Source organism: Ursus arctos, unplaced genomic scaffold, assembly GCF_023065955.2.
Source record: "Ursus arctos isolate Adak ecotype North America unplaced genomic scaffold, UrsArc2.0 scaffold_5, whole genome shotgun sequence".
Classification (NCBI taxonomy): Eukaryota; Metazoa; Chordata; class Mammalia; order Carnivora; family Ursidae; genus Ursus; species Ursus arctos.
In genome coordinates this window covers 12,037,524-12,054,870 of record NW_026623067.1, presented here as the reverse complement: position 1 = coordinate 12,054,870, position 17,347 = coordinate 12,037,524, and the positions used below count along the sequence as shown (strand labels likewise).

Sequence of the window (17,347 nt, the reverse complement as noted above, 5' to 3'; positions counted from 1 at the left end):
GGGGGATGGATTAAATAGGAGATCGGAATTAAGGAGTGTCCTTTTTGTGATGAGCACTGGGTGTTACATGGAGGTGTTGAATCACCTCCTGAAACTACACCTGAAACTAATATTACACTGTATGTTCCTTAATTGGAATTTAAATAAAAACTTTAAGAAAAAGAATTTATGGATTCATAACAGAATGTCAGGAACACCAAGGATGCACTACACATACATTTATTTAAAAATTCATTTTTCAGAAACCACTACATGCATAGCCATTTTTTACTAACATATCAGTAGAAAGATCAGTGCTGTGTATGAAGTAACCATCACACAAAGAGTTATTCTCTCCACCAAGCAGAAAATTCCAGATTACCGTCCTTCATTTCCCCCCAAAGAATCATATGAAGGAAAGATTCTTTAGTGTTCATTGCTTTCACTGTCAATAGTCACTAAGTTAGTGGTTTGTTGAAGAGCGTATTATGGAAATATCTGTGATACCCTTAAGGACAGAGGGTCAGAATGCTGAAAGGAAGCCCTAAGTCATCTTTCCAGGAACCAGTGCCATGTCAACACTGAGAATAATTCAGGCACTGACTGCCTCACTTTCCCCATTTTCATTCCTGACATCCTGAGGTAGATAGGTTTGCCCAGGGTCCTCAGAGTCTTTAAAAATCTCTTCTTTTTTAAGAAGAACTTTCGCATCACTCACCACAGTCTCAAGGAAATAATTTTGCAAACTGTAAATCTTGCTATAGTAAAGCGCAGCAGCAATGGGTCCTCCACTAACAGAGCAGAATATTTCCACGTATCTCAACAGTTTTTCCCCTAAGGACTCATCATCCTTCTCAATTGATAGCAAATGGGGACACTTAAGGTTTGCCATGAGTTTCTCCACCGACACGTGCAAGTCGTTGGCCATGATTTTCAGGGATGCATCATCCAGCCCAAAGTAAACCCTGTAGAGGGTTAAAGTGTCCTTTAAAGTCTCCACATCATTATCACTGATGTAGCCCATGAAAGGGACAGTGGCCAATGCTCCAGCCTTCAAGGCCTCTAGCCAGACCTTCTGTTTCAGGGAATCCCTCTTCCGGTCAATGGTTACCTCAGTAATATTTGGCAGGTTTTGCATGAAGATGTGGCGCTTGTGGGCTGGGAGCTCCCTCAGAAGGGTGGTCTCCAGGTTTTGGAAATCATAGCAAGCCAAATCAAAGCTGGAGACTAAGAAGACCTGAGCATCACTCACATTGGCCTTCTGAAGTCGAGTAACACAGTCATTGCGGATCCTTTGCAGGATTTCATGTTCATTGAATTTGTTGGGTTGACTCCTTCTTAGATTATATAAATCACTGTCTACTTTAGTTCGAACAAAGTAGAAATTCTTCTTCATTTTTTTAATTGCTACAGCCAGTTGTGCATCATTGATTTTGAAGCGTGTAGCAGAGATGATAATAAAGAAGTCATACTCCCTAAATTTCATTTTCTCCAAATAGTCATGAGGCTGAAAGTTAGTGGTCCCTATGCCAGGCAGGTCCCATAATGTTACATTGGGAAACTTTGGGTGTTTGTATGGAGTTCTCTCAAAAGTTGTCTCTATTGGGCCAGTAGGAGCAGCCCCGTCTTCCTCAGCCCCCATACACCGCAGGGCATTGATGAAGGTGGACTTTCCTGTCCCAGACTCCCCAGTCACAGCAATGCTCAGTGGGGCATTATCAATCTCTCTCAATGCATCACCGATTGCAGAAACTGCACTCGGAAGGTCCCCCTCTTTCAGTCTTGATCGAATTGACTCGATGGTTTCCTGAGAGATGATTTTGCTTTCCACCTTGAAGTCCTTAAAAAACTTGTCAAAGCTGGAGGCCAAATCACCACCCTTTGTATGAGAGACTGTGGAAGAGGAGGACTGACCCATGGCTGGAGCAGCAGAAGGCACTATGGGGAGGAGAAAAGAGAGAAGGAAAAATAGTTAGTATACCAAGGGGTGGATTGGGCTGTGCTGTTGGGTACAGGTATAAGGTCAGTCCTGGGCACAACGTTGTATCCAGCATCCCTTCTCTTTCTGTCCAGACATTGTGTGGACTTCTGACCTGGATGTAAAGTTTGCCCTTGCTCAGTCTCTTCCCTTATCTTGGAAAGCCCTTCTTCTTTAAGATACTTTTCATTCTTGCAGGACTTATTTTAAAGACTGATTCTTCTTTCCAAACTTTTCTGCCCACATTTTTCTTTGTTTACCTTGCTTTAGCTTTATTTATTTGTAATGTTATGAAAATAACACTTCTTCATGGTGACAAATCTGAAACAGCACCAGCACTTACCCCCACACCCTTCCCACCTGTGCTGTGGGACCCTCCAGAAATTCCACTTCCGATAACCTTCAACACCACCATGAGACCTTGGTTCTCATACGAGGTAGCTAAATAAGGATGAGTGGCACCTTTCCTTCTCAGGAACGATACTATATATCTTCATTAGGAGACAGAAAATTTTAATGATTGGCAATGTGTTTTCTTTTATTTAGAAGGTATGTTGGCTCATGAAATAAGGTGTTAAAAGGATTCTGTTTTCTGGTAGTAGATACAGCAGGAGGCATGGATTTCCATGTTCTAAAAAGTCATGCTGGACTATCTACCTGGACTTGCTATGAAGCACTCCAACTATCCTGAGACCCCGCCCATCACTTGCTTCATGTCTGTGCATAAAAGAACAGAAACCCTATGGGAGAGACAAGCCACATGGAGGACTGACTGGTATATAAAGTGTTATTGATGGAAAAGGTGGTGTGAGCAAAAACTGAAGTAGGACCTGAGTGGAATGTTGTAAGAAGTCAGCCATGATAAGGAGGTTCCTTTGTCACCTTTCCTGATGCCAATCAAACTGAGCTTGTTCTGGAGTCCTGGACCTATTTGAGCATGAAGGATTATAATACCTTGAGATATGGGCACCAAGGAAATCATATACTCAGGACTAAATGGGATGGGATATCTCCTAAGGGAATTCATAGTGCCTGGCTTGAGAAGATTTAATAAACACATGTGTCCCTAGATGAGACTGGTTGAAAGGCAAAGAAGGAGTGTCCAGAAAACTGGGCCCCTTTAAGGTTTCTGGGCTGAAAATTGCCAGATTCTTGTTCTGGTTCAATGTACCAGTCCAAGGAGTAAATGCTTGACTTAGTAGACACATTTATCTTTGGAGGTCATGCATTCCACACACTCCCTGTCTGCATGCACTTCAGGAGCACAGCTTGTTCCAATCACACGACACTCCCTATGCCATCGTCGTAATTACTACAGCTTCACATTCCTTCTTGTTTTTCTTATTCCCTTGTTGTATTGATAACATTCACAATAAACGTGGAGGCAGAATCTGGTTCTGGACTTTTCACCACTAGACCGCCTGGTCCCCAGACCATCTCCTTTCTCCTACTAAGGTGTCCGGGGTAATCTTTTCATTTGTTGCCTCAGGGTCTGCTGGACAACCCTGACACAGAACAGAGTTTTTACACCAGGAATCAAGTCACTTCAAGTCTCCACTGATGTCTGGGCAGTATGCAGCCTGGAGAGGTGTCCTTTGGCTAAAATGAGGGATCAGACACATCCTCCAAGGGCTTCCTGGTAGCCATAAGCTGCAGCCCAGGAGAGGTTGGCAAAAGATATTTTTGGAGGAAATTATTCAGACCAAGTGTACATTATCTGGACTGGCACACATATGAATGGGGCATGCAGACTTTCTCCTTAGAAGAGAAAACTGGGGGGAGGGTGTCTATCTTGTCATGGGTGAAAGAGGCAGCTATTAAACAACCAGGAATCATGGTGCCAGCACCTCTGACTACCCAGCAGGAATATTCTTCACATTCAGAAGAGTGGAAATCTTGAGCATGTGGCATGTGCAGGAGCAACCCATTGCTGTGTGAAGAGCAAACACTATCACCCCTTTGGACAACAGGTAGTGCACAAAGCACAATGAGCAAACCTGAGCGTGAAAGAGGCATACACAATCAGGGACTCAAGGAGGAGCCAACAAGATGAGACTTCAACCCTATCAGGTGTGGTCTCATGCAGTGCATTCTCAGGGGATGTGGGAGAAAGAACAGAGGAGAGTGTGGAAAAATTCTGACTGAGACAAGTCCTGAAGAATAGAACAAATGCAGCAAAAGGAAACCAAATGACAGGGAGGGAAGGACAAGCAGATGGGGACAGCAAAATCCTGTGTGCTGAGCAAATTTCAACCTCACAAAAGCCATGCCCTATTGTTAAGGTTCCATACCTCACCTGATGTTGTATGTGATGCTCTGTTATTTATTATTTTCTGCTGTGACAGCAATGCAGGGATAGCAGGGTCAGAGCACTTTACGGTATCCCTGGGAGCTTGTATTCCAACCTCTGGTGATGTGTCCTCCTCAGGTGTGGTAGAAATGGGAGGGAATGTAAGAAATCCATGCCAGTAAAACTTAGATGTGCATCTATACATACATTCCTCATCTCATCCTCTCAACAACATGACTCACAGACTTTATAGTTCTATGGAGTGATGTGTTAAGAAGAAAGCCACAGGGCCATAATGGAGCCACTTAAGTTAATGTCCCAAGTCAGTAAAACAAGGCTTAATACCTAACAGCCGTTTCAACCGCCAGGGATGTAATCTTTCAGTAGTCAACATGGCATTTTCCCAGTCAGCACTAAAAACTATACTGACAGATCCCCTTCTCTCCCCTAGGAAGGCAAACTTGGCTAAAACAATGGATTCTTTTCTACTTTCTCCCTGTACTTAAAAACTTTTCCTTTTTGGTAGCTCGATGGAGTTCCTTTCTCTTTGCTGGGTGGGATACTGTCTGATTCATAAACCATTTAATGAATCCAATTAGGTTTTTAGAATATACTTGGTTGAATTTCATGTTTTAACAGATTTGGTGGTAGTATCTAGATCCAGACAAGATTGGGTGTGATCAGGGTGGTATGGCCGTAAACCAGTGTCTAGATCCAAAGCAAACTGTATTTGGGGACTACAAGAAGCACAGGTGTGGTGTCCCAGGAGTCCTTTTGAGTTCACAATCTTTCTTAACATTTCCGAGGGCCATTGGTTTAAGTCCATCTTGCTTTGAGCTCTGCTCTTTTTTTGCATTAGAACTCCTGATTGAATTGCCTTTCAAGTCCAGGGTAATGGATCACTCTGTCACTGACACTGAAGACTCTGAAAGAGTACCAGCCCTTAGCCCTAGGTTCAAACCACAAGTCCACATTGGAATCCCATCCCCAGTTCCAGTCCACAGTCTGTATTTACTGCTCTTTGCTGGCTTAGTCTGTTCCCCTCTTCCTGTCTGCAGTCTTCATTTTTGGAACCTTCTGGTTTAGTCCATGATGGACATTGGTGGTAATGTGTAGAAGACACTCTATTGGACAGTCCACAGTAACTTCTAAACCTAGTCCTTGGTTCTGAACTCAGATCTCAAGTTGGGAACTGTTGACTGCAGCTACAGTTCTCCATGTGTGTAATCAGGCTGCAGTCCTCATTCTTGGAGGTCTGCTGGTTCATTCCTTGTCCCAGGCCCTAGTTATCTGGGTACTGCTGGTGTCCATAGTTCCACTAGCTCAGTACTGTTGGTTTCTGTTAATGTGTACATGAGGTTAAGCCTTAGTCTAAAGAAAAATAGTAAATAAATAAATGAATACATAAATAAACAAAAAAACAAATAAATGGGAGCTTTAAAATCCAGAGTTAAGTGCTTTACCCTTCAGCACATTATTTTATATGATTCTGCAAGCTATAAGCATCTACAAGACTCTTTTGTGTCCCTAAAACTTGGCTTGGTAAGTGTCAGGTTGGGGGCCACAAAGTAAGGCCAGACAACAATGCGAGCCACTCCCTATCTGTGACTAGAGATGGTTGGACAGAAATCTGGGTTAAACTCCATTTATAGCTAGGGTCCTACCAAACTGCTGCCAGTCCTCAAGGGAATTACAACCTAGAATTACAGTGGCCTTTATGAAGAACATTCCAATTAGACAAGATCACTTAGGAAGTGCACTTAAAAGCAAAACCTTCAAAATTCCAAAAATAGTTTCATTGAAAGTGTCACTGCAAAAATGCTGGTAAAAAAAGAAATGACGTATACAATAGAAAATACTGTAAGACTGATGTAAGTCTTACTACTTTCCACTATCCTCCTTTATTTGAATACTCATTCTAAGTTATCCTATGTCTGTACTGCCTTGACAGAAACCATCAACAAAAGTCAGCTCTAGAGGTAATTCAAAGTTCACCTATTCTATTGCCAACCCCAAAACTTTCCCTGTGTATCTCAAAGGACTTGTGACGTATTGGTCTTAGGAAACCCAAATCCTTCCTGGAGGAACTTGCATTCTTTCTCTGCCCCATAAAGTTATACATATTATCGTGTCTTCAAAATATAAACAAACCCACAATTGCCTGAGACTGAGGGGGAAAAAAGAGAAAGAGGCCTTTCAATAATACAAATTGTACCCAAAATCTGGCAGGGCCTTCTAAAGATTAATTCCAGTGATAAACACTGGAATATTAAAGTCTTAAATCTTAAAAATCTTTTCCACAAAAATTAGTAGCTATAAGGACTTTGTGTGTTTGTGTGTCTATATATATCTGGAGGGTTTTATTGTAAAAGAGCTCTATTTAGTTAGTTTGAGGCAGGCACTTGTATGAACTGAGCATTCTAAAACTCTCAGAAAGATGGACACTAAACTAAATGTTAAGTTCATGTGATCTGGTAAAATATTCAGTATCAAAGCTAATTTAAGACTGTTGGTTTAAGAAAAGTAAACATTATGAGCATTAAAATTATGCACATTAAAATTAACATTTTTATTCTACCTTTGTTTACTTAAAGTCAAATAAATAAGTTGAGGTTTTCTCTGTTACAAAGACCTTGTAATAGGTTGGGAGAACAATAAAGTGGTATTTATTCTTGGGGTACAAGGGTGGTTTAATATTTACAGAATAATCAATGTGATGTATTACATCAATAAGAGAAAAGATAACAACCACATGTCATTTCAATAGATTCAAAAGCATTTGATAAAGTAGAACACCCATTTATGATAAACACCCTAACAAAGTAGGTCTAATGGGAACATACTTCAACAAAATAAAATTCTGATATGAAAAACCCACAGTGAACATCATACTCAACAGAGAAAACTGAGAGCATTTAACATAAGGTCAGGAACAAGACAAGGATGTCCCCTTTCCACACTTGTATTCAACACAGTACTGGAAGTCCTAGCAACAGCAATCAGACAACAAAAAGGGATAAAAGGTATCCAAATCGGCAAAGAAGAAGTCAAAATGTCTCTCTTCACAGATGACATGATACTCTATATGGAAAATCCAAAAGAATCCACTCCCAAACTATTAGAAGTTATAGAGCAATTCAGTAATGTAGCGGGATACAAAATCAATGCTCAGAAATCAGTTGCATTTCTATACATGAAAAATGAGACTAAAGAAAGAGAAATTAGGGAATCCATCCCATTTACAATAGCACCAAAAACCATACATTACCTTTAATTAGCTTAACCAGAGACGTAAAGGATCTATATTCTAGAAACTATAAGTCACTCTTGAAAGACATTGAGGAAGACACAAAAAGATGGAAAAATATTCCATGCTCATGGATTGGAAGAATTAACACAGTTAAAATATCTATGCTACCCAGAGCAATCTACACTTTCAATGCTATCCCGATCAAAATACTGAGGACATTTTTCTAAGAACTGGAACAAATAGTCCTTAAAATTTGTATGGAACCAGAAAAGACCCTGAATCACCAAGGAACTGTTGAAAAGGAAAAACAAAGCTGGGGGCATCACAATGCCAGATTTCGAGCTGTACTACAAAGCTGTGATCACAAAGACAGCATGGTACTGGCACAAAAATAGACACATAGAGCAATGGAACAGAATAGAGAACCCAGAAATGGACCCTCAGCTCTTTGGGCAACTCATCTTTGATAAAGCAGGAAAAAACATCCAGTGGAAAAAAGATAGTCTCTTTAGGAAATGGTGCTGGGAGAATTGGACAGCTACATGCAAAAGAATGAAGCTTGACCACTCTCTCACTCCATACCCAAAGATAAACTCCAAAGGGATGAAAGACCTCAATGTGAGACCGGAATCCATCAAAATCCTAGAGGAGAACATAGGCAGCAACCTCTTTGACATCGGCCACAGCAACCTTTTTCATGACACATCTCCAAAGGCAAGAGAAACAAAAGATAAAATGAACTTGTGGGACTTCATCAAGATAAAAAGCTTCTGCACAGCCAAGGAAACAGTCAAAAAAACTAAGAGGCAGACCATGGAATGGGAGAACATATTTGCAAATGATACTACAGATAAAAGACTGGTATCCAAGATCTACAAAGAACTTCTCAAACTCAATACGTGAGAAACAAATAAACAAATCAAAAAATGGGCAGAAGATATGAACAGACACTTTTCCAATGAGGACATACAAATGGCTAACAGACACATGAAAAAATGTTCAAAATCATTAGCCATCAGGGAAATTCAAATCAAAACCACACTAAGATACCACCTTACACCAGTTAGAATGGCAAAAACTGACAAGGCAAGAAACAACAATTGCTGGAGAGGATGTGGAGAAAGGGGATCCCTCCTACATTGTTGGTGGGAATGCAAGTTGGTACAGCCACTCTGGAAAACAGTGTGGAGGTCTCTTAAAAAGTTAAAAGTTGGGGGGCGCCTGGGTGGCACAGCGGTTAGGCATCTGCCTTCGGCTCAGAGCGTGATCCTGGCGTTATGGGATCGAGCCCCACATCAGGCTCTTCCGCTATGAGCCTGCTTCTTCCTCTCCCACTCCCCCTGCTTGTGTTCCCTCTCTGTGGCTGTCTCTATCTCTGTCGAATAAATAAATAAAATCTTTAAAAAAAAAAAGAGTTAAAAGTTGAGCTACCCTATGACCCAGCCATTGCACTACTGGGTATTTACCCCAAAGATACAGATGTAGTGAAGAGAAGGGCCATATGCATACCAATGTTCATAGCAGCATTGTCCACAATAGCTAAATCATGGAGGGAACCGAGATGCCCTTCAACAGATGACTGGATTAAGAAGTTGTGGTCCATATATACAATGGAATATTACTCAGCTATCAGAAAGAATGAGTTAACATTTGCTGCAACATGGACGGCACTGGAGGAGATAATGCTAAGTGAAATAAGTCAAGCAGAGAAAGACAATTATCATATGATTTCTCTTATCTATGGAACATAAGAACGAGGAAGATCGGTAGGGGAAGAAAGGGATAAAGAAAGGGGGGTAATCAGAAGGGGGAATGAAGCATGAGACACTATGGACTCTGAGAAACAAACTGAGGGCTTCAGAGGAGAGGGGTGTGGGGGAATGGGATAGACTGGTGATGGGTAGTAAGGAGGGCACGTATTGCATGTTGCACTGGGTGTTATATGCAACTAATGAATCATTGAACTTTACATCAGAAACCAGGGATGTACTGTATGGTGACTAACATAATATAATAAAAAAACATTTTAAAAAAACTTGTAAAAGTACCACCACCAGGAAAAAAACACAAAACACCAATTTTTAGTAATGTTGAAAAGCAGAAAGCCTAATAAAATGTTCTACTTGGAGGGTAAAAAAAAAAATTTCTAAGGGTCAAGGACTCTAATTAATGTATGTGGTTAGAGCTAGTAAAAATAAAAAAGGAAATAACTCTGAATGAAAGAGTAGTAAAAAAAAATGTATGTGGACTGAAGATGCACTTTTTTTGAGGCAGAAGAAAGCTGTAAAAGATTGTGAAAAAGGAATCTTTGGAAAGGAATTTTATGCCTGTCAGGACTGACTCACATTGGAATGAATAAATTTTAATACATAAGTAAGCTGGTTCAATATTAGAATTTGGTTTCTTGCCTGTCAAAATGACAAAGTTTTCTTTGTTTTTCCACGATTTGATCTACTTTTGGTAGTAGGTTGTGAATGTTCTCCATCCATTAAGTGATCTTCCTAGAAAACAAAGATCCTGTGTTTTATGTTCTATTTGTGTAGGTATACAAGAGTTCTAGAAATTACGTGACATTCCCGGAAATGTGATACATATGAGTATAATGTTATCGCTTGTAATTACTCTCTTACCTTCTGAAATTGCTGTCGTCAAAACTGAGGCTCACACTAAAAGGACTGAACCAGAGTATCAGGAAAATGCCCCAGCTGACTCTCATTCCAAAGCAGCCAGCGAAAGTATCTATAAAGATTGTGGCACATGTGGATAACATCCCTTCTGCTGCTGCAAAAATGTCCCCTCATTGTGAGATGTCCGCCATTCTGATGTTAGGGTAACATGGCAACACTCTGCTTCTGAATCAGAGAAAATAAGGTGAGTAACCAATGGCTGTAAGTTGAACATTAAGGCTCTGGGAAACCAAGACAGCTTCTTGGTTTTTCTTGGCTCACTGGCAAATTCCATTGTGTTTTTTTCTTTGCTTGTTTGCTTTTAATTCCCTCACCCACCATAGTGTCTTTAAGATGATCCAAACTATGGCTAGACAGTTGAGGGGAGGCTTCTATATAATTGTGGGAACCCTCTTACACTGTTGATGAGAATGCAAGTTGGTACAGCCACTTTGGAAAACAGTGTGGAGGTCCCTCAAAAAGTTAAAAATAGAGCTATCCTATGACCCAGCAATTGCACTACTGGGTATTTACTCCAAAGATACAGACATAGTGAAGAGAAGGGCCATATGCACCCCAATGTTCATAGCAGCATTGTCCACAATAGCCAAACTATGGAAGGAGCCCAGATGCCCTCAACAGATTAATGGATAAAGAAGATGTGGTCCATATATACAATGGAATATTACTCAGCCATCAGAATGATTACCCAGCATTTGCATCAACATGGATGGCACTGGAGGATATTATGCTAAGTGAAATAAGTCAAGCAGAGAAAGACAATTATCGTATGGTTTCACTCATTTGTGGAACATAAGGAATAGCAGGGAGATCAGTAGGAGAAGGAAGGGAAAAATGATGGGAGGGTAAACAGAAGGGGAAATAAACCACAAGAGACTGTGGACTGTGGAAAACAAACTGAGGGTTTTAGAGAGTGGGGGGATGGGCTAGCCCAGTGATGGGTATTAAGGAGGGCATGTATTGCACAGAACATTGGGTGTTATAAGCAAACAATGAATCATGGAACACTACATCAAAAGCTAATGATGTACTGTACGATGATTAATATATCATAATAAAAAAAATTGTGGGAACAGTCTACCAGTAGTGTCTGACTTGTCAGACCCATTATCTTGAAAAAATTATTTTTGCCCCCCAGAGGACTCACACCTCTTCCTTTGAGACACATTTGAACACCCACAGCTATTCTTGATTCAGTTATCACCTAGCCTGGGTTGTCAATGTGTTCTTCTTACTGTATGTGTGTTTTCCAGTTAGGATGAAGTTTTGCCCTGAGTCAAAGCTGATGCCCTCACAGTGGTAAAGGACCTGTTAATGATTTCTTTCTTTTTCTCCTCCTCTCTTCCTTTAAAAACATTTCATTTCCTACAGCTCAGTGGAGCTCCTTCCTATTTGCTAGGTAAATGCTGCCTAATTCATGAATCTTTGATAAAGCTAATCACTCTTTAAAATGTATTTATTTGAATTTTGTTATTAATAGGTAATACATGCATTGTCTCCCCAGGGAAAGGTATTTAAGCATGGGGGGGGGGGGAGTCTGATGCTGAAGCTCTTGGGGAAAAGCCCCTATCTACTGACAGCCCTAACATTCACATGATCATTCTGCAGTTCACAGGCACAAAGTCTGTTCTTCAACAGCCTTCTGAAATTGTCCCAAATAGTTAAATGCTCTAACTGGATTAAGACATCCACCGGACATTCTGCCCCTCAGATGTCCAAGTCCACAGCACCCAAAATCAACCATGCAGACTCTCCCAACCTCAGGCCTACAGATCTCTAATTCTATTTTTAGACCTGCACTCAATCCAAAGTGATTCCTTGCTTACCAGTTCCTGAAGGAAAAGAGACTTCTGGTGTCGGAGTTGAGCTCTGAATGTGTCCTTGGGTAGCTTAGGAAATGCTGAGCCTGGATGAATGGCTCCCTAAGCCCACAGCAGGAGCGCTCCTCTGCACAGTCTGGCCTTTCACTGGAACAGGTCCTGTGTGCTGGTGTGGTCAGTGCAGAGATTAAAGAGCTGACTGTCACCCCCAAATGTCTACACTGCCTGTGAGGAGTGGGCAGGACTTAAATAATCTCTGGCCTCTGCTCAACCCACACAGGAATCGGGCCAATAGTAAGAAGGAGCGATCACATTGCAGAGCTCTACATTTGCAAGAACAGAAAGTGAAATCAGAGTTCTGAGGGCTCTTCTTCCCAGAAACACAGCCATTGCCAGGAAATGAAACTGAAAGGCCCCAAGGCCATTGTTATAGTGTGTTTTGGCATCATGAGTGAGAGGAAGGCACCGGATCCCAGGCAGAAGGCTTCTCAGTGACATCTCAGAGGCCACACTAACCAGGGTAAGGGGTCCAGGCCATACAGAATCTGAATCCAGAATCAGAGAACACAGGCCTGAGTCCTGGGAAAATGACACTAGTGGCCCCCCTGTTAACCATGGACAGCCCACACTGTATGGGCAGTGAAGCCTAATAAAGAGTGTATCTAGCCCTTGTCCCTGCTTCCTGGCACAGAGCTTCAGAAACCCTGGGAATTTCCTGTCTTTTGGTTGCTGACTTTGTTATGCTAACGAAGTGATTGCTGGCAGGATCCTAGATAGCTTCAGGTCAGTGGCTGATCACCAGGAAGACCAACCATGTGAATAGAGGGTGGAGACTTTTAGCCAGCTGGACCCCTGGGGAGGAGAAGGGAGGTGGAGATTAAGGTCAGTCAAGTGGTCAATGACCTGATCAATCATGTCTATGTAATGAAACCCCAATCAAAATCCTGTTCACGAAGGCTCAAGTTGCCTCTTGGTTGATGTTTGCATTGATGTTCTGGGAGGGTTCAGTGCTCTGACTGCATGGGGAGGGGCACGGAAGCTGCGTACTCCCTCCCAGACCTCACCCTATGTGTATCCTTTAAAATAAAACTGCACTTGTAGGTATAACACTTTCCTGACTCACGTGAAACATCCTAATCGATTAGCAAGCCTGAGAGGGTTACAAGGACCCCTCTCATTTGCAGACAGTTGGAGATCCAGGTGACCTAGGGGATCGCCCCAAGTACAGCTAGTGTCTGAAGTGAGAGTAGTCTTCTCAAGGACTGAGCCCTGAAACCTGGGGAGTCTTTGCTAACTCTGGGTGGTTAGTGCAGGAACTGAAAGGCAGTATAACCAGTTGGGGTGGAAACTGAGTATGGAGCAACCCTGTGTCCTGGGGAGACATATTCTGGGTTAAATTTTTTTTCATATTTTTTAATATAAATCATCTATATAGTTTACAATTCAGGAGGTATAAAATGTATACAATAATATGTCCCTCTGCACTCAATTGGCCTTCATCAATGGTCTGTGCAAAAGGGACCATGTCATCCTTACAAGTACATTTTATTGAATCCATGAGCAAATACGCACAATCCATTTTCTCCTGTTTATAAAAATGGCAGCATTCCTTACACAATGTCCTGCACCTTGGATATTTTGCTTGATATTTGGTAGTAGCTGTAGATATCCACACTCAACCTTCCTCCTGTTAAAATAGTGTACACCTGAAATTAATATAGCAGTGTATGTTAACTAACTGGAATTAAAGCAAAAACTGAAGGTAAAAAAATAAAGTAAAATAAAATAAGAAAATAACAAAAATATTTTTAGTAATATGTTTTCAAACAAACATCTGTTTTACTGACAAGTAGGTCAAGAAATAAGACCTAGGTCAACTACAGCTCAATAAAGCTGTCATTTTGAAAAAGAAGAAAAAGAAACGGGACTTGCCATCAACCCAGTAAAGTCTGGTGATGCCCTGCAAATAGCAACTCCCTCCTCCAGTGTGGAGGTTCTTCCCCTCTTTCCGTTTTGATTGAAGAAAAATTAACATAAAAGGTTATATTAGCTTTAACTGCACATAATATTGATACAACAACTCTGTATATTACTCAAAACTCTCCATAGTCATGCAGTCACCATCCGTCACCATACAGCTTTGTTACAATATTATTGACTACATTCCCTATGTTGTACTGTTCATCTCTGTGATTTATTTACTTTATTCCTGGAAACTTGTACCTCTTAGTCTCCTTATTTATTTTACCTTTGCCCCCTCCCCTTACCTTACCTCTCCTGTGGCAATTACTAGTTTGTTCTCTGTATCTCATAGTGTTTTGTTGTTGGTGGTGGTCTTTGATGGGATTCTACATATAAGTAAAATTATATGGTACTTGTCTTTCTCTTTCTGACTTGTTTCACTTAGTATAATACTTTCTAAGTCCATCTATGTCATTGCAATTGGCAAGCTCTCATTTTTCTGGCTGAGTAATACTCCATTGTTCATTTACAGTACGTTGTCAATTTCTATTCCTCCATCAGTGCACACTGCATTGCTTCCATATCTTGACTATGGTAACTAATGCGGCAATCAACAGAGGCGCGGATATCTTTCTGAATTAGTGTTTTTGTTTTCTTTAGGTAAATTCCAAGGAATGGAATTACCAGGTTATATGAGACTTTTGTTTTTGATTTTTTGAGGAAATTGCATGCAGCTTCCCACACTGGTTGCACCAATTTATACTCCCGCAACAATACATGATATTTCCTTTTTTCCCACATCCTCAACCAACACTTGTAGCCTTTTGTCTTTTAATACTAGCCATTCTGACTGGTTGAGAAGATGTCTCATTGTTATGATTTGCATTTCCTTGATGATTATTGATGTTGAACATCGTTTCATATTTTTCCGTCATCTGTATGTTTTTGTTTGTTTGCTTGTTTTTAGTTCTATCTTCAGGTCCTCTGCCTATTTTTAAATTGGATATTTTTTTCTGTGTTGAGTTGTAGAAGTTCTTTACACATTATCTATATTAACACCTTATCAGATATATCATTCACAAATATCTTCTCTCATTTACTAGGCTGCCTCTTTGTTTTATTGTTTGCTTCACTTTGCAAAAGCTTTTTCTTTTGTCATAGTCATAATCGTTTATTGTTGCTTTTGTTTGTCTTGCCTGCAGAGATGTATTCATAAATATGTTCCTGAGGAGATGTCCAGAGATTACTGAATATGTGTTTTAGGAGTTTTATGGTTTCAGCACTCACATTTAGGTATTTAATCCATTTTGAGTTTGTTTGGGGGTATGGTATAAAAAATGGTCCAGTTTCATTCTTTTGCATGTAGCAGCCCAGTTTTCCCAAAATCACTTGTTGAAAAAATTGTCTCTTCCCTCTGTGTATTCTTGCCTCTTTTGTTGTACATTAATTGACCATATATGTATGGGTTTCTTTCTAGACTTTCAGTTCTGTTCCATTGATCTTGTGTCCATTTTTGTGCCAGTACCATACCTTTTAATCACTACAGCTTTGTAATACAACTCGAAGTCTAGAGTTGGGATTTTTTCAGCTTTGTTTTTTCTTTTTCAAGATTCCTTTGGGTCTTCGGGGTCTTGTGTGGTTCTGCATAAATTTTAGGATTGCTTGCTCTAGTTCTGTGAAAAATGCTGTTGGTATTTTTATAGGAATTGCATTGAGTATCTACATTGTCATACATTATACAGACATTTTAACAGGATTTGTTCTTCAAATCAATGAGCATGGAATATCTTTCCATGTGTTTGTGCCATCTTCGGTTTCTTTCATCAGTGATTTTTAGCTTTCAGGGTGCAGGTCTTTCACCTCTTTGGTTATTTATCCCCAGGTATTTTATTACCTTTGGTGCAACTGTAAATGGGATTGTTTCATAATTTCTCTCTGCTGCTTCATTATTACTTTCTAGAAATATAGAGGATTTCTGTACACTGATTTTGTATCTTGTGACCTTACCTAATTCACTGATGAGTTCTGGTAGGGTTTTGGTGGAGAATTTAGGGTTTTTTATGTATAGTACCATGGCATCTGTAATAGTGAAAGTTTTACTTTCTCCATACCAAATGTTCTAAAGATTTTATTTATTTATTTGAGAGAGAGAAAGAGAGAGAGAGAGAGAGAGAGTAAGGGAAAGGAAGGGGGGTGAGGGCAAAGGAAGAGGGGGAAGCAGGCTCTCCACTGAGCAGGGAGCCCAATGGGGGGCTCAATAGCAGGACCCTAAGATCATTACCTGAGCTGAAGGCAGACACTTAGCCGACTGAACCACATAGGTATGCCAAGGCCCAGGGATCTTGAAAAGGTCATGACTCTTGGGGAAAAGGAAGGTTGTGTAAGTCCCAGTGCTGGCCACATCTGGTTGATGAGATGAAAAAGGATTTCCTCCATGTTCATGCTGTTTATAAGAATAGATGGAATGTGGTGGCAAAATGGCAAGCAGCATGGACTTTGAGAGTGTAAATTCAGCACTAGAGATGCATATTAAAATCCAAGGAACAAAATATTTAACAAGAGGGTCAGTAACTCCTTCCCTTTGAATATTTCAAACATCTATTGTACACGAGGCAGCAGAAACGGTCATTCACTGTCTCCCTTCCTGACAACCTTCTCCCCTACAGGAGACCTCTCCTGTGCAGTGGATGAACAAGAAATGCTGAGGGGATTGAGAGCCAGTAGTGTCCTCCTCTATATGTCTGTGCCCTCCACTTTCTGGGGAGAGCTTTCAGGGTAATGGAGCATCTGAGGGACAGCCCCCCTCGATGTACGCTTGTTATACCAGAAAGCATCCACCCTATACCAGTGATGAAGGAAGTAGTGGGAAAATCTCAACTACAGTAACAGCAGGTATAACTATTCTTGAGGCAGATATTGTTCATGGCAAACGCTCAGGTCCCATTTCATAAATTTGATGTAGAAATTTGTGTGGAAGCAAAAACACTATTCTTCCATTTGGCTAATGAATTCATCTTTGCTTTCCAGTCTCCTTCCTAATTCACCTTCACTCTCTCATATCTCCTCTCCCTCATTGTGCCCTGTTCACAGGTCTTTTGGCCCATATAGTGTTGGTAAAGTCATAGAAATATAAACCCTGACTTTGTTCCTTTCCCTCTGTTCCCGCGTAGTATCAGAAAATATGAGAACATAGAACATTTCCCTTTTCCTCCTTTTCCTCTTTCAACTTCCTCCTCCTTGCTATAGTACCCTCCTACACGATAAATTATTTACTTGGACATGTTCCCATTCTAGTGTGTTTCACATAGTTTGGTGATGAGGGTATTGATATAATGACTGGGGGAAATCCTTCATAAAACGCTAATGGACAGCAGTTATCTT

General features: G+C 40.7%; 1 protein-coding gene across 6 annotated transcripts; it reads right to left on the bottom strand.

Moving 5' to 3' along the window:
- Positions 1-203: 203 nt before the first annotated feature.
- LOC113261540 (interferon-gamma-inducible GTPase 10-like) lies at positions 204-12,345 on the bottom strand. 6 transcript variants are annotated; one of them, XM_044387303.3, is made up of 4 exons: positions 12,011-12,292; positions 10,128-10,349; positions 4,254-4,380; positions 204-1,917 (listed from the first exon to the last, which is right to left on the bottom strand). In XM_044387303.3, the coding sequence occupies exon 4, from the start codon at positions 1,895-1,897 to the stop codon at positions 572-574; it is 1,326 nt and encodes a 441-aa protein (XP_044243238.1). In that variant the 5' UTR covers positions 1,898-1,917; positions 4,254-4,380; positions 10,128-10,349; positions 12,011-12,292; the 3' UTR covers positions 204-571. The 6 variants fall into 6 exon arrangements, with proteins under 6 accessions (XP_044243238.1, XP_044243240.1, XP_044243237.1 ...); XM_044387305.3 differs by lacking the exon at positions 4,254-4,380; XM_044387302.3 differs by lacking the exon at positions 10,128-10,349 and having other exon boundaries at positions 4,249-4,380.
- Positions 12,346-17,347: the final 5,002 nt, after the last annotated feature.

Excerpts from the sequence above, each read along its gene's own strand:
- LOC113261540 (XM_026507692.3), bottom strand. The coding sequence starts at position 1,897 with ATGGGTCAGTCCTCCTCTTCCACAGTCTCTCATACAAAGGGTGGTGAT.